Source organism: Myotis brandtii, unplaced genomic scaffold (assembly GCF_000412655.1).
Source record: "Myotis brandtii unplaced genomic scaffold, ASM41265v1 scaffold120, whole genome shotgun sequence".
Classification (NCBI taxonomy): domain Eukaryota; kingdom Metazoa; phylum Chordata; class Mammalia; order Chiroptera; family Vespertilionidae; genus Myotis; species Myotis brandtii.
In genome coordinates this window covers 2,058,007-2,083,811 of record NW_005354174.1, presented here as the reverse complement: position 1 = coordinate 2,083,811, position 25,805 = coordinate 2,058,007, and the positions used below count along the sequence as shown (strand labels likewise).

Sequence of the window (25,805 nt, the reverse complement as noted above, 5' to 3'; positions counted from 1 at the left end):
GGGGGGGGGAGGGGGGGAGAGGCGGTAAGAAGAAGGGGAATGGAAAGGCATGGGCGTGTTCTTGAGAGGGAGAGTGCGCCTATTATATTTTTAACTTATACTATTTATTGTTTAACAGAGTGATTTTCCAAGTGTGGTTCCAGGTCAGGAACATCAGTATCACCTAGGAACTTGATAGAAATACATATTCTCAGACTCCATCCAGACCTATGGAAGTAGAGTCCAGCAGTTTGCATTCTGTGAAGCTGTTAGCCACAGACTAACAGGGGTCCCCTGTAGTTGTGGGGCCCTTTTTCTACCTGGCTCCTTTCTTTCCAATGCCATGCTCTGCCCTGCAGATTGCAGTGATTTTAGCTGCCCAAATTCTTCTCTCTTCCACCTCAGCTCAGCAGGAGCTGTTCAGTGCTCTGTGCTGCTGTCAGGAAGTTTTACTCAGGAAGGGAGCTGAGCATCATGGAGTTCACCTAATGGATTTCCCTTATCTCTGAGATTAGTCATGTGTTGCCTGGTGTCTACTCCTTGAAAGCAGTTGCTTTATCTGTTGTGTCTAGTTTTACAGTCACTTACAGTGGGAGGGATATTCCCAAACCAGTTATTCTGGTCTTGGCCAAAAACAGGAGTTTTGCTTCATTATCACTGATTGTTTGCTAAACATTATATTTGAAAAATTACTTGTAGCAATAATTTGAAGCCAAAGATGATGTTATCTTCCATCAAGAAGAATTTTTATTTATTTTCTACAGGCATTTGAAGATGCTAGCAATCTGAGACCAAGAATTGAGGTTTTCTGACCACTGAGCTGATTGCATTGAGTATAATTCATATCTTTCCTCCCAGAGCACAACTGGTTAGGGTCTCATACCAAAGCAGAAATTCTTTCTCCAGGCAGTTATCTTCTTTACTGTTAATATTTTACTAGACACTGTGAATTATATAATATTAACAGTAATAAATGGTATTTCTCTGGTTAGTTTCTACTCTTCCCTAACCTCTGGAGCTCCTCAAAATTTCTGAAAGTCCGTAAGGGATATCTGATCTTTCCTGCCTACAGTAACTGGTGCCTTCCAGTACCTTTCTCCAGCTACCAGTGCTACCATTGAGAATGCTGATGACCATGCCTAGGGTTCCTGTTCTAAAATGGCCAATGATGCCTCTGGCTATTGCTACTGATGAAACAGTTGCCATCCACTCGGGAAAATTGTTGTGTTCACCATCAACAGCATTAGTGCTGAAGCTGAGTTGCTGCTGATGGCACTGCTGTTGGCAGTGGTATTGTCTCTTTTTTATGTCTTATCATTTTACCTATATTATTGCACTAATACTGCTTTGTTAAAGTGGAAAGAGTGTTTTTCCCCTTCTTTCTGAACCACATGTTCTTCCAATGTCTTAAATAAGTCCCCCCCCCCCAAAAAAAAAACTAGCTTTTTAAATTGTTGCTTGAAATCTTTTCTCTTTTTTTGGACTTATATATGAGTTTTTCAGAGCTGGGAAAAAAAACCTTTATGGCTAATAATAGTTTGTACTAAATACCAAGTAACAGATACAAAAGGATTCACATCCAACTCAATGTATGTCTGAGAAGAGAAATAAATGGTATAGAGGGTAGTGATCAAAAGGACTTCAGCATTTTCTGTAATACTTGTTTGTTTTAGTAAAAACCAAGCTTCAAGAAAATATAGTGAGAATACAGGTATTTATATGTTATTCTTTCAACATTCTTAAAATTAAATAAAATGTTACTTGTGAAGAAAAAAATTATATTAACTTCTATTTTCTCTGCCCTCACTTCTAACAACTATGATTCTGGGCATTGTTTTATGCCAATTTGTTTTTTGTTTTTTTTTTAAATATATTTTATTGATTTTTTACAGAGAGGAAGGGAGAGAGATAGAGAGTTAGAAACATCGATGAGAGAGAAACATCGATCAGCTGCCTCCTGCACATCTCCCACTGGGGATGTGCCCACAACCCAGGTACATGCCGTTGACCCGAATCGAACCTGGGACCCCTCAGTCCGCAGGCCGACGCTCTATCCACTGAGCCAAACCGGTTTCGGCCAATTTGGGTTTTTAATGCTTTATTTTTCTTACAATAAGTTCTTCCCAGGCAGCATCTCAGTCTGTCATACAAAAAAAAAAGATAGATAGACACCCTGTAGTCTGCTCTGACATTCCTCAGTAATATCCTCCTTCTAGTTCTACTTAACTGAATCCTAGTGGCTCTAGTTGTACAAAATAGCAGAATAACAGAAGACAAAGAGGTCTGGGTAGGGAGGAGGAGGTTAGTTCTAAAGAAGTTGACCTAGTTTGCCTAGTATCCCTAGTGGTTCCTGGAAGGGCCAAATGGGATAGACCTAAGCATAATCCAAGTTGTAGGCATAAGGGAAATTCTTTATTGGCAATACTAGATATAAGGGAAGTGTATTTCTTTTTGTCATATGTCTGGATCAGTTCTTGTGTAACAAACAATTCTAAAACTCTGACCTAAAACAACAATCATTTATTATGATACACACATGTATGGTGGGGTGGCTGGGCAGTAGATGATCTAGGCTGGGCATGTTGGGCAATTTCACTTGGGCTCAGTCACCCTGCTGTGGTTTGACCAATGTAGGTTGGGCTCAACTGAGTAAGGACTGTTTTACATATGTATCTCATTTTTCATGGACCGACCGACTAGCCAAAACATGCTATCATTGTAATGGCAGGGGTACAAGAGGGCAGGCTTGACTGTGTAAGTACTTCCACATTTTCTAACCTTTTGCCCATAGCATGTCATATGCCCAAGCCCAAAGTCAGCAGCATGGGGGGTAAAAGATTTAGAATTAAGACGTCAAAAAGGAATCCTGGCATTTTTTTTTTTTTTTTACAATTAAAGGATATTTATAAGGCATCCATCCAAAAGACGGATGTTTATAAACTTTAACAGTGTAGGTATGCAAGTTTTCTAATTAAGAAGGTATATTATCATTTGGAAATACCAGAATATAGCAGTCAATACCTGAAATATCTGAATATCTGAAATATATCTGAAATAAATAAGAGCATCATTATAAATGGTTTCTTAAAATTCATAAATGACCAAACAAGTTAATAATATTTATTTGTACTGCTATGGATATAAAAGATATTCTGAAATTTTAACCAGTTAACTGCCATAAGCATCTATAGACGCAGGCAGTGGACCTTTTTTAATTAAATTCAAAATATCGTGGCAGTTTTAATGAATTCACTTTATTTTTGTTGTTGTTTGTGCTTTTGGTGACATACTTAGAAAACCATTGCCAAATACAAGGCCATGCCCCTAATGTTTTCTTCAAAGAGTTTCATATAGGCTTAGCTCTTAAATTTATTTATTTATTCCTAAAGGTTTTATTGGTTTTTAGAGCATGAGGAAGGGAGAGGGAGGGAGAGAGAGAAACATTGATTGGCTGCCTCCTGCATGCTTAGTACCACCCTACTGGGTGTCGAGCCCACAACCTGGGCATGTGCTGTAACCAGGAATTGAACTGGCAACCTTTCAGTACATGGTACAGTGCCCAACCAACTGAGCCAAACTGACCAGGGCAAATGATTTCCTGAAATGGCTTTTCCAAAACTAACACCGTGCTTCAAATTACTGGACCACAAATTAGGACTTTATTATTTTCTTTTGCATTAATACTCAGTCTATCATGCAAGAATAAGTAAAAGTTACTTATAAATGCAAACCTTAAATATTCTATCTATGGAAATGAAAAAATCTATTTTTGCATTATTTTCTATATTGTTTGATTTGAATTCTTATTTTAAATGTCATCCTTGGGCAGGAGCCATACTAATCTTCTCTGTATTGTTCTAATTTTAGTGTATGTGCTGCTGAAGCGAGCGCTGAATTGTTATTTTAAAAAGTTCGGATCAGTGTCTGAGTTAGAAAAGTCATTTGAGTGGGGGAAAAAAAGGCAGTGACATTAATTTTATGATACTAAATTTTTTCCTTAAATTGAGGCACAGATTATGGAAGTAAAAATTAAAATGCAGTTTAAAATACTAACTTAAGACTTTTGTAGTCTCAATTGCAGAGTTTGGCTTTTAGAGAAGCAGGAAAATGTATGTTAGAGCCAAAAATATGACTTCTTTGGCTGTGACCAGGATTTCCTTTTCCCACCTTGGGGACTAGAAAGTAGTGGTAGGAAAATTTCATTTTGGAGCCAAGTGTGACTTGTTTAGTTTGTCATAATTTATTGCATATACCTCAGGGACCTGAAAATAAAGAAACCCACTATGAAATGTTGATAATGGGCCACTCTGAAGGGCAAGCAGTAAGCTAACTTTCCCAGTGAGGATTTTTTCACTTCCACCTTTCCAGATGCTTCTGATCATTCTATATGGACATACTTAACTGTGTAATAGTTAAGAAGAAACCTTTCTGTGCACTAAACCAAAGTATTTGAGGAGCAGAAAAGTGAACCAAGGCTTTTGCATGATCAGATGTTGGTGGAAAACTATAACTAAAAGAAAAGATGTTTTCTTTTAACACAGTTAAGTCACAGTATAATGGATATCTAAAGCAAATCCTTTGGCCAAGTAGTATGATCTAAAAACTGCAAAAGCCTTCAGCTTTATAATGCAGGCATCCACATCTCAAGTTGATGGCATGGTCTAATTTCTGAGGCATTATAAAGTACAATACTTAGATTTTATTTTTAAATAAGTCAATATTCTTTTAAAAAATATGTTTTTATTGCTTTCAGAGATGAAGAGAGCAAGAGAGAGAAATACCAGTAGAAACATCAATGATGAGAGAGAATCATTGATCCGCAGCCTGCTTACTAGGAATCGAGCACACAACCCGGGCATTATGGCTTGACCGGGAATCAAACTGTGACCTCCGGGTTCATGGGTTGACGCTCAACCACTGAGCAACACCGGCCAGGCTCTACTTAGATTTTTAAACTTGCATTTTATTTGTATTCCTTAGCACAGTTTAGTTTAAGAGTACATAGAAATACTCTTCTTTCATGAGTATTGTGCCTTTACTCCTCTGAGAAAAAATTTATAAAACCATGGCATGAGGCAAAAAATTTTTATACTTTAAAGATGTTCAAGTGGCATGTTAGATATTTATAATTAGCTTAATAAAATTTGATGTCAATATCAGAAGTTACAATTATTAAAATTAAGATAAATAAATTTTATATTTGTGTATTCTTTTTCTTTAGTAATATATGTAGTATGTTGAGTTACCAAAATAACTTCACTTAGAAACTATTTACAGTTTAGATAGTGACTGGTTAGTTATCTTAGTATTGGCATATAATAACCATTTATTTATTTAACAAACTTGTACTAAGCACCTAATTTGTACTTAACATAGTAGGTGCAAAATGAACAAGATGCTATCTCTGTACTAGTGATGTCTATAATTTAGTAAAGGACTCGAATGTGTAACAGGATGTTTTGGTGGGATAAGATATGGGTCTTTCACTTTCATCCAAATATTCATTTACTTTGACTGATTTGCCTAAAATAGATGGAGGAACCAGAGAGATGAGATATGAATCTTAAATCTTGTCTACATTGAGATTCAAACATACAAACATTTGATAAAGTGGAATCAAAGGCCAGATTACAAAACTATTCAGATTATTAAGACTTTATTAAGACTTTTCAGGATAATGAAACAATTGTTTTCTTTGATTTTTTTAAAAATTATTATTAGAAAGCGAGGGAGGGAGAGAGAGAGAAACATCAATCAGTTGCCCCCCGAGCAGGGATCGTACCTGCAACCTTTTGGTGTACAGGACGGCACTCTAACCAACTGAGCACCCAGCCAACTCTATCTGGCTAGAGTACTAATAGCTAGACTCTGGTGACATAGTGATACACTACACAGATTATAGCCCCTTGTCTCATGGAGCTTACAGTCTAGTGAAGAATATTAATATTAAAGCAATGAAGAAACAGTTATTTTTAGTTGTCATGAGGACTGTAAGAAAAAGTCAGGAGTTGTGAGAATGTATAACAGGTTCCTGACCTAATTTTGAGGGGTAAAGAAAGACTTCCTGAGGAAAAAAGTTATGTAGGTGCAAAGAATGGATAAGAGTATTCACTGTAGAGAGAACAGCATGTGCTAAGGCCCTAAGGTTTGAAAGAAGATAGCGGTTTCCAGGAATTAAAAGAAGCTGACGGCCCTAGCTGGTTTGGCTCAGTGGATAGAGCCTCAGCCTGCGGACCAAAGGGTCCTGGGTTCGATTCCAGTAAAGGGCACATACCTTGGTTGCAGGCTCTTCTCTGGCCAGGGCCCTGGTCGGGGCTCATGCAGGAGGCAACCAATCGATGTGTTTCTCTCACATCGATGTTTCTCTCTGTCTTTCCCTCTCTCTTCTCCTCTCCCTAAAAATCAATGGAAAATATCCTCGGTTGAGGATTAACCAAAAAACAAAAACAAAAAAAAGAAGCTGAGGTAGAGAGTGAGTTTGGGGAGAATGGCATGTGAGTAGAGGCTGAGAGAGATATTAAGGAGTCAGATCAGTTAGGGCTCTGTACACCATTTTAAGGATTTGAGACTTTATCGTAAGTTGTGGGAAACTATCCAGGAATAGAGCCTGAGGTCAGCGTGAGGTCAGGTGTTCTTATAGTATAGCATCGGATACAGAAACCCACTTAGACCTAGCCTAAATAATATGTGGTTACCGGGGGAAATAGTAAATTTATATATTTCTTTTGAGCCACTTTCATAATTGTGTTAATCTTGAGTGTTTTAGCATTCATTTATTTATTCATTTAACAGACTTGTACTAAGCGCTTAATTTGTACTTAACATAGTAAGTGCAAAAATGAAGAAGATGCTGTCTCTGTACTGGTGATGTCTATAATTTAGTAAAGGACCGGAACCTGTAACAGGTTCATGGGATAAACTTAAAGGGGTGTAAATATTTAGGAGTCCAGCAACATGCTGTTGAAAGTGTTGAAAACTCTTAAGCCAAATCACAGATATGGAAGAAAAACCTGTCACCACTGAAGGTCCAGAATAAGTTTATCTTCAATTATGAAAACCTTTTTTTCCCTCTCAGAAAACTTTCTTTTCCCAGCTTTATTTTTTAAGATAGTGTAGCCAATAGTATTATTAAAGCAGGGTTAAGTATATTTTGAAATTCCAAATTAAAATCTAATTTAAATCTAAGTATGCCATGTAAGTAGATAATTTGTAATTTTCCTTGAACAGTGAAGAATGAGAATAGCCAAATCTGTTGTTCCTATCCCTCTTGAAAAACAAACATAAAAACACAAAATTAATGAATTGCTGAGGTGTTTTTAAATTAAACATTTTCTTCCATATATCTTAAAGAAATGTTTTAGGTTCATGGGAGGAAACATTTAAAGTCACAAAATTTAAGACACATGCCATATGATTTAACTTATGTGTAAAATATAAAGAACAAAATAAATGAACAAACAAAACAGAAACAGACTCATAGATACAGAGAACAGACTGATGGTTATCCGAAGGAAGGGCGTTTGGGGGGACTGGGTGAAGAAGGTAAAGGGATTAAGAAGTACAAATTGATATTTACCAAAGAGTCATAGAAATGTAAAGTACAGCATAGGGAATGTAGTCAATAATATTGCTATAACTATATGCCAGGTGGGTGCTTGAGATATTGGGGGATCGCTTTGTAAAGGATATGATTGCCTAACCACTATGCTGTACACCTGAAACTAATACAAAATAGTATTAACTGTAAACTGTAATTTCTCTCAACACTCATGTCATTGTATTTGCTTAGGGAAAAAGCCATGTCTGAATATAGATAGCTACAAGTTAAATCTGTGGATAACTAATAAAGCCAACAAAAACTTTGGTTTTTTAAAGATTCTGCAGTTATTTTCTTGTGCTCATCTTATTTTTTTGGAAAGAACAAGAACTTTGTTGGCCTTACTTGTATTTTACTTTTGCTCTCATAATAGGTGGAAGCCTTTAAAAGTGAAATTATCACACTTCGATTGTAAGGTTGACTGATGCTTAACTGCTTCCGCTGGCCCAGAGCACTGTTTGGTGTTTATAACATGTCTTTCTTGTTTTCATGAAGACTAAAGGTTTGATACCTTGGGAATGAGTTCAGTTTATGCTTTCTAACTCTGGGCCAAATAGCCCCAGTGTGCCAGGGAATATAATAAGCTACCCAACTTATTTTCCTATAGCATCAACATTTCCAGATGTGTTGCTTAAAATTACTTTATAGCAGGGTTTTTCAAGATTGGCACAAATGACAGTTGGGGCAGGATAATTGTTTGCTGTGAGTGATGTCCTGTGTATTGTAGGATGTTTCAATGCCAGTAGCAAACCCTTCTTCTCCCACCAGTTGTGACAACGAAAATGTGTCTAGACATTGCCACGCCAATATCTTCTGGTTGAATGCCATTGTGTATGTCATGAATTAAAATTAACAACCTACTATTATTTTAAAATTATTTTTATCAAGTTGAAAAAAGTCCAATAAAGCTTTTACTGAGAGCCTAATTTATAACTAAATACAGTAATAGTCTTTAGAGCAACAGTCCTTGGCTTCTACCCTACTCCCGGCCCCTGCTTCTTTTAGTTGTTATATCTGGTATTTTTATCTCTACATTTTATCTTTATTTAATCAGTTTTAGGTATTAATTAGTTATTTCCTATATGAGATAAGAATTTAGCTTACTTTACCTTTCTCTTCCTTTATCCTCCCATATAATTATATCAAATGTTTTAAAATTCATAACCAATATACATTATCATGACTCTGAAAATATTGTTCATTGTAGTCAAATGATTTCCTTCCTTTCTTGAACTTTAAAATTTTTCTTGGCAATAATAATACCCTTCTCCCCCTTTTGGTCTTTTTGAAAGATCTTTAACTAAATCATCTATCAACCCTTTAATAAATCCGTGCAATGCCTCTTAACATAATTTTTCTATCAGATCTCTTAGATAATGTCAGTTCTTTTTTTTTTTTTTCTTTCCTCCTGAAGACATCCCTTCTGCAGCCTCCTGATCTCCTATTTCTATCAGGACTAAGTAATCAATTGCTTTAATCAGTTGCTGTTTAGGTCTACTTAACTGCCAACATCCTGAGATTTCCCTTTGCTGTCATCCTAGGAGTTGATTTGCTTATCTTCTGTGTTGGATCCCAAGTTTCTTGGGTCTCAGTTCTTCTGTTTCTTGTTTACTGTTTCATCTTTGTAGTACACATCCTCCAACTGTTTCCCTGTGCACCTATTTCCTGAATCTTTTTTGACTCCTGCTGGCCTAACGGGCTTATTTCCCATCAATAACTCTATGGCCACTCCAGTTTGAACTTTCACCTCTGCTTTGTCCATCAGCTTTTTATGTTCATATACTGGAGTTTGAGGTTACAGATGTCTCTTAGTTTAATTGAAGATAGAATCTATGTCACTTTCTCATTTGTCTTTTAATTTGGGGGGCTTAAGAGGCAAGGAAAGAAGAAATGCCTTTTTTTCCCTTCCTGAAACCAGAATTTTTAATTACTTCCTAAGATAAAGTATTTTAAAGTGTTATGATCCAATATTCCTTTATTCCCATTCACATTTGAGAAACTGAATCAAACATTTGTACCAATAATATTGTTAAGTTAGAAAGTAATACTTTATTTTATTTTGCTGCAAGAAGCTTCATTGTTTCCATTTGGTCCAGTGCATGGGAAAGTGCTTCAGAGTGGTTAAAAGAATGGCTAGTAGTTTTGGGGAGAGGCTCAGGCAAAAGCCAGACACCAGGGGAATGTAGAGGGGCCCTTCAAAGGTCTTGAGCGTGAGCCTTTCGAAGAGATACTTGCCCAGCCTCACCTGGGGGCCGGCCAGCCTGCAGAGGTGAGTCAGGTGTCACCCATCTTCTTGATGAGTTTCACTTCCTCACCCAGGAAGTGGTTGTCCAGGAAGTCACAGAGCTGAGGGTCTTCTCAGTAGAACCCAGGGCAGGCAGTTCCAAAAGAGCCTGGTTCAGGTTCCTCTCCAAGGCCATGGTCGTTTCCGGCGATCCTGAGTTTTGCCCACTCATCTTGGGAAGGCTTCACCATGTCCTGGAAGAGAATGCGGCCACTGCACTGGTTTTGCAACTTTAAGAGACACTCAGCACCCTCATGCTTCTTCTCTGCCAAATCAAGTAAGAAATGGCCCACACATCATCTAGGTGGAAATAGAAGCCCAGAGAGAGGTAGGTGTGGGAGGCCCGCAGATGCAGGTTGACCAGGTGGTTGATCACAGCCTCCACCTTAGTGGAATAATTCTGTTGAATTTGGGAGCTCATGGTTGTTAGGAAATAAGGAATTAAAATAGGGATAAAAACAAAACAAAAACGGTGTTGACTGGTCTCAGAGGTGGTTCTGAAGGTGGTGACTGGATAAAATGCTGGAAAGTGGTCAGAGGCTGGGAAGAAGGGGTGTCCCTGGGTCCGTTCCGTCCAAACAGTGTTGAAGCAAGAGACAGACCTGGGACTGTTGAAGGTGTTATCAGAAAGTAATAATTAAAAAAAAGTCAAACATATTTATCTTTGAAAGATAAGTTTGAATGGTGAAGTATTATAATTCATCTGTTGTGCAAAATATAAAATAAAATATTTTAAAAAGGATTAAAAAAATAACGCATCTGCTAGGCCAGCGGTTCTCAACCTGTGGGTCGTGACCCCTTTGGGGGTCGAACGACCCTTTCACAGGGGTCGCCTAAGACCATCGGAAACACATATATAATTACATATTGTTTTTGTGATTAATCACTATGCCTTAATTATGTTCAATTTGTAACAATGAAATTGGGGGTCACCACAACATGAGGAACTGTATTAAAGGGTCGTGGCATTAGGAAGGTTGAGAACCACTGTGCTAGGCTATGGAGGTGATAAACAGTTTTAAAGTGTTGGGGAGCACAGGAGACTTGATTGAAAAGTTCGTAAGGAGGATATTCTAAGAAAAGGGAAGTGTGTGGAAGGCCACCTGCCGTTTATCGGAATTCCAACTTAGGGGAGACTTAGGGGCGTGTCGGAGGCGGCGCCTCTAATTATTCCTTGACCTTTCCAAACAAGTCTGTGCATGTGCAGACCTCCGTGTGTTTACTGGAGTACTTATGCCTAATCTTTGGGTGCCCTTGCTTAAAGGACATTACAAACACATGTGTCCTCCCAATATTACCCTGCTGATTGTATCTAAAAGATAAATTTTATTTCAAACTGCTGCTACAATAAAAGGCTAATGAGGCAGGCAATCGAGGCTGTCTGGTTGCTATAGCCAGGTAGTCCCTTAGCCTCTCTTTCACAGCAAATGTGTCGGAGTAATCCACTCCTCCGTCGCTCAGGGGCTGCTGGTCAGCCCCAGCATTAAAGTTTTAAGTATATTTTTAATCTATATTTTTTTACTTGTACACTTTTTCTTGCTCATGTTTGTTTTTAAATGTCACAGTATTTAGTCATGTAAATCTGAGTCTGAGCTTCCTCTTGCTGGGATTATCTTCTACTTTCTTTGCTTGCCATTGCCTCCAAACTTTTATGCAACCCCTCAGTACTTAGTATTGCTCCTTTTAGCATCCATAAGCTTCCTCCATGAGAAATCTTGCCATCCTCACGGGTTATATGGGAGTAGGTACAAGTCTCTGTCACTTGCTGAATGCAGCACTACTCATTCCTCTTAACAAAACCTCTTAACACATTGTATGCGGGAAACGTATTTATACGTTCTACCAGTGTAGTAGAGCGCGGGATAAAAACTACCCGCAAACAGTGTGTTAATATTGATTCATTCCTTTGAGAGCTTAGTTTTCCTTTTACAGTTGCACCTTGCTTTGTTATGTAAGATAATATTTCATTATGTTGGTTGTTGTTTATTCATTGTTATTTGACTCTCATATGTTAAAATCTCATGACTTTAACAGAGGAAGCTCTAGATTATAAGATACGGGAATGAAATAATATTTAGACTATCAAGGCTTAATTATGCACTCATTCTGTAAATTACACCACTAACATCCTATATAATAAAGAGGTAATGTGCAAATTGACCCTCACGCCGTAACACCATCACAAGATGGCAGCGCGTACAGTGGGGAGTGGGGTAGCAGGGGTGGGGCTGGCGGCCGCTCCATGCGGCTTCCACCAGGGTTTCTTCGGCCCCGTGTGCGTGCCACGGGGGCAGGGCCTGGCGGCGGCTGCATACAGCCAGAGGCGGGGCATCGGGGCGGCACTCCAGGTCTCGAGGCTGTCCCGTGGTGTGCTGGCCACACGCGGGACGGGACTCCGGGACGTGGGGAGGTCCCATGGCGTGGGGTGGGGGAGGAGGAAGGGGTCCCGGGTCTCTCGGGATGGGTCCTCGTGCGACAGGTCAGTAGTAGTTTATATAGTTTGCTTCTAATACAGCTCATAGGGTTGCAAAGTGATCAAAAATATTGAGAAGGATATTAAGAATGTTAATGTTATAATTTCTCAGACAAAGATCAGTTGTGGGAGTCATTTAGTAAAAGGTATTTTTCAAAACTAAACATTGTTCTCTGTATGTCCTGCCAGTGTACATATTTTCATTGATATTTGATGTAAAAGTAGCCACTCCATAAGCTGAAGAAATTGTTTTATAAGTCACCTAAAATAATGTATCTATATATTGAATAGTGTAGGTTAAACACCTTCAGAGAAAGTTGATCCAAGTGTTAAAACGCCTAAAGTAGGTGGCCAACATTGGCAAAAGTAGGTTTATAGTTGTTCATATGGAAAAAGACATGCAGATTATCATTATTACAATAGCTGTATTAACTCCATGTTTATCATACTCACAACTGTAAATCTACTTTTGCCCCTTCCTTTATGTTGAGAACAATATCCCTATTGAAGAGCAATATACTTTGTTCTTTTTCTTATATTTGGAAAATTTAGGCTATTTTTTCAACACCGACAATTTATGACACAAAGTTTAATACAGATTTCTCTGCAAATAGTACCTTATACAAGCAACCTTAAAGCATATGTGAAATAAGTTACATTACTATGTCTGTTACTATGTCTTGATTCTTATTTTTTGGTAGATTATTGTGGTCAATTCCTCACATAACAAGAAAAATACATAACAATTGAAAACCATTTCTAATGTTTTGTGTGTGTGTGTGTTTTAATCTAAAAGGGAGCCTGGCTTCTTAACTCTTGGCAGAAATCCATTTTTCCCCATTAAAAAAAATATATATATATGTATATACACATACACATACTATATTTGGTTAACGTGGTGTTTCAGAAATCTTGAAAATGTGCCAGATGAAATAAAACCAGCTATATTCCTTTTATCTAGCTAAATTATTTCACGTACAAGATCTTATGCTGAGTTTAGAACTCTAACCATTGGAATTTATATTGTGATACCCTGATAAAAGTGTTTACACTGTGAGGATATGGAGCAGTAAATGCCTCTAATGCACAGTCTCCGTCTTCCAGATTTGATGGTTTGCTATAAATGTTTATATTTTAGGTCCTGTATCTTGGCTAAAGATAAAACTGTTCTTCTTGAGTGTTTGCTAGACAAATGTGTTTATTTTTCTGAGGCAAAGTTTTCTTAATATTTTTAATTACTAAGTTTAGCTGATTATTTGTTCTTAGTCTTATTTTGAGGCTTGAACTTTTGTGATAAAACTTACAGACAAGAAAAAGTATGTATTCTGCCTATATTGATTGCTTTTAGGGAGGCATTTATTTCTGAAATAATAATGCATATTTATATGAATTGGGATATAAGACAGTAGTGAAGTAAAGAGATGCATTTATAGTTCCAGCTCATGTTTATTAAACCATTTATTTCGTCAGAAGCTACTTATAAAATTTATAAAAGGCTACTCTTGAACAGAGCTGTTTAAGACCAACATGGTTGGGTTTGACTAAGTTGAAAAAATAATCTCATGTTCAAAATTGTGACTTAAATTTCTTGTTGACATATACAGTATAATCTTTTTGGTTATTTTGTATCTACTACTACTATCAGTAGTATACTACTTACACTGTCTGCAATAAAACTGAGTCATTGGAGTACTTCAGGAGCATACTGTTTGATCTCAAGTGTATTATAATATAATGGTAAAATCAGAATTCAAAACCATATAACTTCTGTCTGGATGGCCTGGATGCTATTTGGGTATTTTTACAAAATTCTCTAAGTACCTCTTCACCACTTCACTCTTGATTATCTATCTTTGCTACTCAGGGTCTCATCTCTACTTATATCAGGTTAACTTTTTTAAATTATTTTTTTATTGATTTCAGAGAGAAAGGGAGAGGGAAAGAGAGAAACATCAATGATGAGAGAGAATCATTGATCGGATGCCTCCTGCATGCCCCTTACTGGGGATCGAGCCCACAACCTGGGCATGTGCCCTTGACCAGAATTGAACCCGGGAGCCTTCAGTCAGCAGGCCATGCTCTAGCCACTGAGCCAAACCAGCTAGGGCTATCAGGTTAGCTTTTTTTTTTTTTTTAATTGTTTTATTGCTTAAAGTATTACAAAGAGTATTATATATGTCTCCTTTTTTTTTCTCCCCTTGACCCTCCCCTAGCCTCCCATGCCCCCCAGTGTCTTGTGTCCATTGGTTATGCTCGTATGCATGCATACAAGTCCTTCGGTTGATCCCCCCCCCCCCCCCCCCATCAGGTTAGCTTTTGATGCAGAAATATTTTCATTTGGCTAGAATCTATCAAATTAAGGGTGTTTTTCGTTTTCTGTGAACTTTGAATTTGTTATGAAAAAAATGTTTTATGAATTAGTGCAATATCTGAACCAATAGGTTGAAAACTCAAGCCATTACAGAAGTTAAACAGATTATTTAAATGAGTGAGCTAGTTGAGGGTTGGCTAATAGTTCAGATTATTTTAAGCTACAATAAGGCCTTACAAAACAAACTTTGGGCTTTCCGTTTGCAATCTCTGGTGAAAGAATTTGCCATCTCTCTGCTGTTCACACACTCCTCCAAAATTACACATACACTAATTTATCGGGGATGGGTGGGCACCAACTGGTTTAAACTCATTTCAGAGAGTACAATTAAATATAACTTTCTATTTTGGGAAAGCCTTGTAAAATGTATTTGAAAAGTAATATTAACTGGTCTAAAAGATCATTTTTCCAAACCACACTTGAGTTCAATTTCTGGTGTTTACTTTCTGTCAAAACTTAGAAAAAAAAATTCACAGTTAACATCCATAATTTAAAATGTCTGTCTCATTAGGCATTAAAGAATCATTGCTCAACAGGTATAATATTGTTAGACTTAGCTAATGTGAATGTGGACATGACCTCCCAAATAGATCAAAGACTAATCTCTTTGACAGTTACAAGATGGCAGAGCTTGCCATAGGCTTTTTGCTGCTGCACATTGAAACTATTTGTTTAGAAAGCATGCCTGAGGGATGAGAATGAGTTTATAAGGATGAGCAGGTAAAAGGTTGTCTTTTGACATTTCAACTAATCCCTTCCAGTTTTTGGTTTACTTAACATTTAGGCTATTTGCTGGCAGGAGAAACTGGCTTTTTCACATACGCTTTCTGTCATTTTTAAATTGGGCATTGATTCGTGCCTCCTAAGTATACAATGAAATAGATTCTGGTGTCATTAAAAAGAGGTGCACTGGCTTCCTACTTTTTCAAACCCTTAGTTTTGCTTTCCCTGATTAAATGTATTCCTCCAACAGTAATTATTTTATTAATTTAAAAAACCTCTTTCTTAAATAATAAAAAATATTTCAAAGTTAACCTTTATATATTTTTACTTTCAAAAGTTTTTTTCTCACCTAAATTAATCTTTCTAGGTAAAACATTGGCAGTCTTTTAAAAGCCATTTGGATTGTAAAGAATAATTGAAAATTTGCAAGAAATTAAAATGATGTATTCATATATAAGTTAATTCATTTTAATGAAAAATAAAAGACCAAGGAAAGATAATATAATTTTGTTTATTTAATTTAATAGTTGTTACATTAGCTCTATTTCATTTATAACTAATACTTCCTAGAACAATGGTTGTCATAAGCAAAGTGATCATTATAAAGTATTTGTCTGAACATGGTGTAGGAAATTTTGAAAATCTTTAAGATGTTATATCTGACAAGGGATAAATCCCAGCTCTACACCTTATAGGCTGGGTGACATTCCACATGCCACCTAATGCTTTAAACCTTATTTTTCTAATCTGTAAAATGGAATAATAACATATACCACTTAAGATTGTTGTGAGGATTTAATGAAATAATATGTAGTAAGCACTGCACTGTTCATGGAAAGAACATTATAGGAGCTTAAAATGTTGCTGTCATTTATCATTATTATTTAAATACTAGAGGCCTGGTGCATGAAATTCATGCAGGGGGAGGGCAGTGTCCCTCAGCCCAGCCTGCACCCTCTCCAATCCGGGACCCCTTGGGGGATGTCCGACTGCCGGTTACAGGGATCGGGCCTAAACCGGCAGTTGGTCATCCCTCTCACAATCCGGAACTGCTGGCTCCCAACCGCTCGCCTGCCTGCCTGCCTGTCTGCCTGATTGCCCCTAACTGCTTCTGCCTGCCAGCCTAATCACCCCCTAACCACTCCCCTGCTAGCCTGATCGATGCCTAACTGCTTTCCTTGCTGGCCCTATCGCCCCCAACTGCCCTACCCTGACAGCCCAATCGCTCCCAACTGCCCTCCCCTTTTGGCCCAGTCACCCCTAACTGCCCTCCCCTGCAGGCCTGGTCCCCCCCAACTGCCCTCCCCTGCCAGCCCAGTCACCCCTAACTGCCCTCCCCTGCCAGCCCAGTCACCCCTAACTGCCCTCCCCTGCCAGCCTGGTGGCCCTTAACTGCCTTCCCCTACAGGCCCGGCCCCCACCAACTGCCCTCCCTTGCAGGCCTGGTCCCCTCCTAACTGCTCCCCTGCCAGCCTGATCGATGCCTAACTGATCCCCTGCTGGCCCAATTGCCCCAACTGCCCTCCCCTGCTCTCCCGATCGCCCCCAACTGCCCTGCCGGCCTGGTCACCCACAACTGCCCTCCCCTGCTGGCCTAATCGCCCACAACTGCCCTCGCCTGCCAGGCATCTGGCGGCAATCTTGTGACCACATGGGGGTGGCCATCTTGGGTGAGGGTGTGACGGTCAATTTGCATATTGCCTATTTATTATGTAGGATATGTTTTTATTGATATTAGAGAAAGAGAGGCAGGGAGAGGGAGAGAGAGATAGAATACATTGATGAAAGAGAAACATCAACATTGGTTGGCATTGATGAAAGAGAAACATCAACATTGGTTGGCATTGATGAAAGAGAAACATCAACATTGGTTGGCTGTCTCCAGCATGCCCCTGCTGGGGACCAATCCTACAACCTGGGCATATGCTCTGACTGGGAATTGAACTGGCAACCTCCTGGTGCATGGGTTGATGTTCAACCACTGAGCCACACCGACCAGGCTCATTTATTATTAACTAGAGGCCTGATGCATGGATTCGTGCACGGGTGGGGTTCTGGAGGTGGGGGTTGGGACACGATCGGCCCTCTGGGTGGGCAGTGGGACACCCTTACCAGCCTGGGATCCGGATCCGTCCCACTGACGTTTGCGCAGGTTGTTGGGAGCCACCTGGCGGCTGCTTTTATATCCTTCCTTGTGGAGCGTCTAGGGAGGGGAAGCAGCCGAGGTGCCTGAAGCTGCCTTCCAGGAGGCCTGTGGCACTGTCAGGATCATGCCAGCGGTGCTGGTCTGGCCCATTCGCCGGAGATTGGACCTGCAGGACTACTGAGGGAATGAGTGGCTGCCGCCAGGCTGGTGGGCTGCCAGGACGGGTTGGTCAGCTGAGTGGTGCTCCTTCTGTGGGAGCGCACTGACCACCAGGGGGCAGTTCCTGCGTTGAGCGTCTGTCCCCTGTTGGTCAGTGCATGTCATAGCATCTGGTCGACTGGTTGTTCGGTCATAACAGTCACTTAGGCTTTTATATATATATGACCTTTGGTTCCCCGCTTTCCTAGTTTTTACTTTCTATTTAGTTAACTCATAGTCAATTTCTGTTTTTGGTTTATAAGTTATTCCTTTAAAATGGATTAACCCAAAGTATCTTTTTCCATAAACTTCTCTTGTCTTCTCTGGGTGGATCACTGGATTGCTTCTCTTAGTGGCTAAAACGTTGGAGTCATTTTAGACTTTTCCCTCTTTAATAAGCTCCACATCTACTTTGTCACTTAAGTTCTTTAGGTCCACAATGTGTTACAAACTGGGCCTCTTTTCCATTCCTTTTGCCTTTCCAGGTAAGGCCCTCATCACTCTTGCACCAAATTCATAGTGTGTTCTCATTCCTCAACTCCTCTTCTATATACTGTAATCAAATTTCATATTTTAGCACTTATTTACTTGATGGCCATTTGCCCTCATATTTTTTCCTGATCTTTGTAAGCTCTTATTAGGAGGCAAAAAATATTTTTAACTCATCCTTGTATTTCTAGTTCCTTTCACAGATCTTGCATACAGTCAAAATTGTAAATATTGGACTGAATTGAGTGTTTCTTAAGCTACCAAAAATTTCTTCCTCGCATTATATCAATTTTTCTACTTTAAATGTTATTTTTAATGTTTCTAAAGAATTCTTTTTTATTTAGGTTCCTTTGTTAAGCTTTATTGAGGCATAATTAACTCTGTGGCTGGCATTCTCGAGAGCTACTTAAAATATGTCCTTTTTTTCATTCAGTTAGTGTATAAAAAATTGAAACCATAATACATAATTTCCTTTCACTCAGAACTTGTACTTTTTACAGGTGAACTTTTTACAGGAAAAAGCTTATTAACTTATATATTTGAATAGGTCAGTCTGAATTATGTATACTATACCTTCTGACCTTGTAGAAAAGTAGTTTACTCTTGGGGCTATGTAATTTTAAAGATTTTTCTGAAGACCAGATGAAAGCTGGGTTTTTAGTACCCTTTGGTATGACATTGCTTTTACTAGGAATGTATTTTTATGCCCTGTAATTAATTCTGAGTCTCTTTGAAAAGGGATATGATTATAATATCAAATTCAATGACTAGATAGCAGAATTTATTATGATTTCTTTTCCAGCAAAGAAGTAGTTTAGTTTAACACAGTCTCTGTGTGTTACTCCCAAGATAGAAAATGAATGTAAATTCAGTCACTTGGAAAAGTGAGAGATTGTTGATATCCTTTAATAAGTGGAGCCATCGAGGCAATAAATAATGGATCAAATGCATTAGTATTGTTTCAACTCTCAATTTTAAATTTGATTAGGTCATTGCTGACTGGTTTTATATGCTTTGATTCTTTTACACCAGTGTCTTTGTTGTGTATGAAGTTATTTTGCTCTTATTGATGTTTCATTGCTTCTATTGATCTGTCTTAAGATTTACTAGCTAATTCTGCCTTTTCCAATCTGTTATTAAGCCCATCCAATGAATTTTTATTTATTATTGTATTTTTAAGGTGTAGAATTTTCATTTGGTTCTTTTTTATAATTTCCACTTTTCTCTTGAGATCCCCCAAGTTCATTCATTAAGTCACATGTTTTAAAATTATTTAAATATAACACGTACTTTAAAGTCTTTGTTAATTCCAACAGCTGGGCCCTTTCTAGATTCGTTTCTATCGACTACCTTTTTTCCCCCTGATTATGGGCCACATTTTTCTAATAATTTTTATTTTATGTTGGACATTATAGTTGGTACATTATAGTGATTATGGATTCTATTCTCTGAAGAATACTGATTTTTGTGGGTTTTGTTGTTGTTGTTGTTTTGTTTTGTTTTTGTGGGGAGGTCAGTTAGTAGTCAGTCATCCTAAACTTATATGGGCATGGTTTAACAATTTGTTAGGAGAGATATGGGAAAACCTCAAAGTACACATCCTTAAACTCTTGTCTCCCTGTGGTTCTTGTCAGGGTTTAGTTTAAGTCTTTTGGCAGGCTGGTTTATAATTGGCATTGCTCTAAATTATGGTCCGTATTCCTAACATAATACCTGGCCATGTGTATATGTCTGTGTGTGTCTATGTTCTTTTTAAAAAATTAATAAATATATATATGCAAAATTTTCATGTCAAAACATATACATCTTTTTTTGGTGTTTTTTTTAAATATATATTTTTTTATTTTTTACAGAGAGGAAGGGGAGAGATAGAGAGTTAGAAACATCGATGAGAGAGAAACATCGATCAGCTGCCTCCTGCACACCTCCTACTGGGGATGTGCCCGCAACCAAGGTACATGCCCTTGACTGGAATCGAACCTGGAACCCTTCAGTCCGCAGGCTGACGCTCTATCCACTGAGCCAAACTGGTTACGGCTATACATCTGTTTTTTAATAATCCAATATTTATCTCAGAGTAAATGTAATATGTTAAATTGATCCATTTGGTGGACATTTATGTTGTTTTCTATTTTTCTTCAGTTCAAACAAAGATGCAATGAATATCCTTGTACACATTATCTATCTTTTCTTGTGGGAAAATATAAGCACATTTGGTAAATATTTGTCAGTATTGTATAAATAAAAACAATGGGATTGTTAAATTTACATTTCTTTGCTTACTAGTAAAGTTAAGCATATTTTCATGTGGGTTACCAGCCATTTATCATTCATTTTTGATGACTTGCTTTCTCATAGACATTACTCACTTTTCTCTTTGGTAAGTAGCTCAGATTTTGTTATTGGTCATGTGTATGAGCTAATTGTATATTTGATGACAGCACCTTTCTCCAGTTTTTAATTTGTCTTTCAATGTTACTTGTGGTGGTTTGGGACCATGAAAGATTTTAAAAAAAATATTTTTATTGATTTCAGAGAGGAAGGGAGAGGGGAGAGAGAGAGAGAGAGAGAACCTTCAATGATGGCAGAGAATCATTGATTCTCCTGCACACCCCTACTGGGGATCAAGCCTGCAACCTGGCATATGCCCTTGATTGGAATTGAACCCAGGACCTTTCAGCCCGCAGGTCTACACTCTATCCACTGAGCCAAACTGGCTCTGGCGGAAAGATTTTTAATCAGGAGTTGAGAGATCCAGCTTTTCATATACCTGTTGGCTATTCATATGTTTTCGAATTTTGAATATAAACCTCTTATCAGTCATATGATTTGTAAATATTTTCTCATGTTCTGTAGGTTGTGTCTTTTCATATTGTTGACTAGTGTACCAGTGCACGGATTCGTGCACATTGAAAAGAAATTAATTAGAAGAAATATTTTAATATCACTATTTGTGTCTTGCTAATGAAAAGAAAATAGGATTCTACCGAGTCTCCTATCTACCTACTCCAGGACTTCTGTGAGGATCAAATGAGATGAGGCACAAGAAAACACTTCACAAACATTTGGTTGAACTGTAAAATGTTTGCACCTGGCTATAAAGCAAATTGGGTTCCTGGGCTGAAGAAACTCCAAGGATGCTAGTTGCTAGGGAGAGGAAGCCGGGTGTTGCTACGTGACATCATTACCTGGCGTCCACAGCCACTGTTTCTGGGCTGGGCTGTGCTGTGGGCTGCATTTTGCGCCATGGGGTCTTGACAGTGTTGGCTGCAATTTGGTGGAGTGTCACTCCGGGGTGGTGGCAGGGCCTGTGTCCCACTTGGGGGAAGCCGAGTGTTGGTTTGTAGGCGCCAGGTCCATGGTGTCATTTATTTTTAAATGGCCAGTGCGCATCATGGCAGCTCCTTCGTTGAGCGCCTGCCCCCTGATGGTCAGTGAGTGTCATAGCTACTGGTCGGACAGACAGACACTTAGCCTTTTATACATATAGATTGTTTGTTTTATTGTGCTGAAGTGTTTTAGTTTGATATAGTTCCACTTGTTTGCTTTTGCTTTTGTTGCCTGTGCTTTTGGGTGTCATATCCAAAAAACCATTGTCAAGACCAAAGTCAAGGAACTTTTCCCATTTTCTTCTAGGTCTTTTATGATCTCAGGTCATACATTTAAGTCTTTAATTCATTTTGAGTTGATTTTTATGTATAGTGTAAGATAAGGATTCAGTTTTAATCTTTTGCATGTGCATGTCCATTTTCAATCACCATTTCCTGAAGATACTATCAATTCTTAATTGCATTGATTTTTTAAAATTGTGTTTTCTAGTCTATGTTTCATTTATTTCTGCTCTCATCTTGTTTCCTTCTGCTAACTTTGAGATTAGTTTGTCTTCTTTTATTAGTTTCTTAAGGTCTAAAGTTAGGGTGGGTTTTTTTTTTAAATATAGGTGTTTATTGCTTTAAACTTCTCGTTTAGAACTACTTTTGCTGTATTCCATTGTTTTGGTTTCCATTTTCATTTTTACCAAGATATTGATTTTCTTTTGATTTCTTCTTTAACCCATTGGTTATTCAGGTGTGTTAATTTCCACGTGTTTGTGAATATTCCAATTTTCCTTGTGTTATTGATTTCTAATTTCATGCTCTTGTGGTTGAAAAGGATACTTGATATGATTTCAGTCTTAAAGATCTTAAGACTAATTTTGTGACCCAACATATATTGTCCTGGAAAATGTTCCATGTGCACTTGAGAAGAATGTGTATTCTGCTGCTGTAGATTTAAGCCAAATTGTAGCAATAACCCTTTAAATGTGAGTGGTCTAAACATTCTAATTAAAAAGCAGAGATTATCAGACTAGATAAACATAAAAGAATGAACTGATGAATGAATTCCAAAATCATTATGCTAAATGAAAAAGACAGGCACAATTACATACTCTATGACATTTACATGGAATTCTAGAAAAGACATAACAGCAGATCATTGGTTAATAGGGTCAGTAGTGAAGGAGATTAACTGAAAAAGGGATAGGAGGGAAGTTTTGGGGTGCTGAAAATATTCTACATTCTGATTATGATTATATGACTATACATTTATCAAAACTTGTCTCCATGTACATTGGAAGCTTGTGAATTTTATTGTATGTGCATTATTTCTCAATGCAATTGATATCACATGGAATTTATTATGTACATGTAGGAACTTGGGGAATGTAAGGATGAATAGATGACTTGGGTGGTGAACACAATGTAATAAACAGATGATGTATTATAGAATTGTACACCTGAAATCTATATAAATTTTATTAACCAATGTAACCCCAATAAATTCAATTTAAAAAGTAAAATTTTTTTTAAATGTCTTAAATGAAAAAAGGACACATATGTAATACCCTATGTAATACTTTAAGCAATAAAAAAATTAAAAAAAAATAAATGTCTTAAATGAATTGAAACAAATTTAGCACTGAAAAACAAAATCTCTCTACCCTACTAAAATGATGTTTGAAATGTTAGAAGTTAATATGATTTTTTAAATGAGCTTTAATTACCTACTGTATTTTAATATATTTTTAAATTATTAGGTTGAACTAAAGCGCCAATATAATGACCAGCATTCAAAATTGAGAGGTCTTTTACCTGGTCGTCAATGGTATGAAATTCAAGCATACAGGGCCTTAAATCAGGCCCTCGGTAGGTAAGTGGAGTGAAATTTAATGTAATGTTACTGTAACATTATCTGTGAGCAGGGCTCTATATAGAGTTAGTCTTACTACTTTACTCCTTTTAAGAAATTTGGTAGAATTTTGTTTCACTGGAACCCTAGTTACTTGTACATTTTCAGTGATAGATGTTACAAGTGAAAGTTGCAAAGAATCAGTGGAATAAATGAAACTCAAAACAAAACTCACTTTGCTAAAGTTTAAAGAAGATTTTTGGTTGTTCAAACAATGAATGACACACCTTTGTAGAAGCTTACTAGCAAATAATAAAGTTTTTGTCTTAATGACCATCAGACTCAGATGATGATTTTTTTAAAAAATATTTTTTTATTGATTTCAGAGAGGAAGGGAGAGGAGAGAAAGAGACAGAAACATCAATGATGAGAGAGAATTGTTGACCGGCTGCTTCCTACATGCCCCACAATGGGGATCGAGTCCACAACCCAGGCATGTGCCCTGAGTAGGAATCGAACTGTGACCTCCTAGTTCATAGGTTGACGCTCGGCCACTGAGCCACACTGGCCACACTCAGATGATGATTTTATGCGTAAAAAAGCAAACCATTTAAGAAGAGTTAAACTAAACCATGCTTGTGATACCTAAGAATTAAGACAAACTGACAATAAAATTTAATTATAATACTCCTTTTTCTAAGGATTCTGGTTCATTAAGATTTGTACTTTGTAGAATTAGTTTTTAAATCACCATTTTATATTGTAATTTCATATTGTAAGGCACCAACATTTAATTAATACACTTTTTACTTCTCCAACTGAAATTATTTATTCTATAAGAAACCTTAGTATTTTATACATTATTTCTGTTGTAGTATATATCTCATTGTATTATATTAACTTGTTATTTCTCTGTTTCCTTCCCTAAGCATGTATTATACATTTTTGTATTTTCAGCAACCATATCTCAGCTTGGGACATAGATGGTTAATTAACACATTTCGTACCCCTCAGGAGTTTTCTCGTGTTTCGCGTGCCATCTGTTAAGGACCACTCACGAGTGTTCTCGTTTTTCACGCCCATGGAAAAAGGAGCAAATCTAAATACTTATGTAAATTTTGTTTGGTCCCTCTTCATAGAGGAAAATGTTTTACGCAGTACCATATGTTAAAAAAGTACTAGGAACTTTAATTGTTTAATTGTTTTTGTAAATAAAAATGTTATAATTATTGAAAAACAACACCTAAAGTGCATTATGATGATTTAAATAACGTGCAGTTTGCCCAAAAACGTGCAGTCCCTGGCGTATGTCTTAGAGATTTCTATGCGGTACGCAATGTGTTAATAGATGGTTTGTTGAATTAGTGGAAAATGCCAGGTTCAGTGCTTTTTTTCATTATACCATATTGGTCAGAGAGCTAGAGCCTCAAAACCTACTTTTCTAAAATTGAATAAAAAGGATGTATTTGTAATATATATATATATATATGTGTGTGTGTGTGTGTGTGTGTGTGTATATACATATATATATATATATCCTATCTAATAAAAGACAAAAAGGGTAATTGACCCTACCTTCACTATGCTTCCCATTGGCTAATCAGGGCGATATGCAAATTTACCACCAACAAAGATGGCGGCCGGCAGCCACGCAGCTGAAGCGAGCAGGAGGCTTGCTTGCTCCAGTGATGGAGGAAGCCAAGGTTCCTCGCCTGCCGCGGCCCGGCTCTGAGCTCCGAAAGCAACAAAGTTTCAATTATAGAAGTTAAACAGACCCCAGATACCTGATTTCAGCAGGCCGAGCAGGAGCCGTCTCTCAGCTCCAGTGACGGCAACAAAGTTTCAATTATAGAAGGTAAATAAATCCCAGAATAAAAAAAAAAGAAAAAAAAGGAGAGGCTGGGAGCTTCAGTCGCCGGCCAGCCTGAAAATGGCCCTCAGCCCTTCACCCAGACTGGCCAGGCACCCCAGAGGAGACCCCCACCCTAAAGGGGGTGAGGCCAGCCTGAAAACAGCCATCAGCCCCTCATCCAGGCTGGCCCGGCACACCAGTGGGGACCCCCACCCTGAAGGGGGTGTGACCAGCTGCAAACAGCCATCAGCCCCTCATCCAAGCTGGCCAGGCACCCAAGCGGGACCCCCACCCTGATCCGGGACACCCTTCAGGGCAAACCAGCCAGCCCCCACCCGTGCACCAGGCCTCTATCCTATATAGTAAAAGGGTAATATGCAAACTGACCCTAACAGCAGAAAGACTGGGAATGACTGGTCACTATGACACACACTGACCACCAGGGGGCAGACACTCAATGCAGGAGCTGCTCTCTGGTGGTCAGTGTGCTCCCACATGGGGGAGCTCTGCTCAGCCACAAGGCA

The 25,805-nt window shown here is 38.1% G+C and overlaps 1 protein-coding gene across 2 annotated transcripts in view; it reads left to right on the top strand.

The window, feature by feature from the left end:
• BRIP1 (BRCA1 interacting protein C-terminal helicase 1) overlaps positions 1-25,805 on the top strand; it is a 138,282-nt gene that overhangs the window by 76,001 nt on the left and 36,476 nt on the right. For both annotated transcript variants that reach the window (XM_014531667.1, XM_014531671.1), the window contains exon 18: positions 23,338-23,450. In XM_014531667.1, coding sequence (XP_014387153.1) covers positions 23,338-23,450 — 113 coding nt within the window. The remainder of the gene's footprint in view (positions 1-23,337; positions 23,451-25,805) is intronic.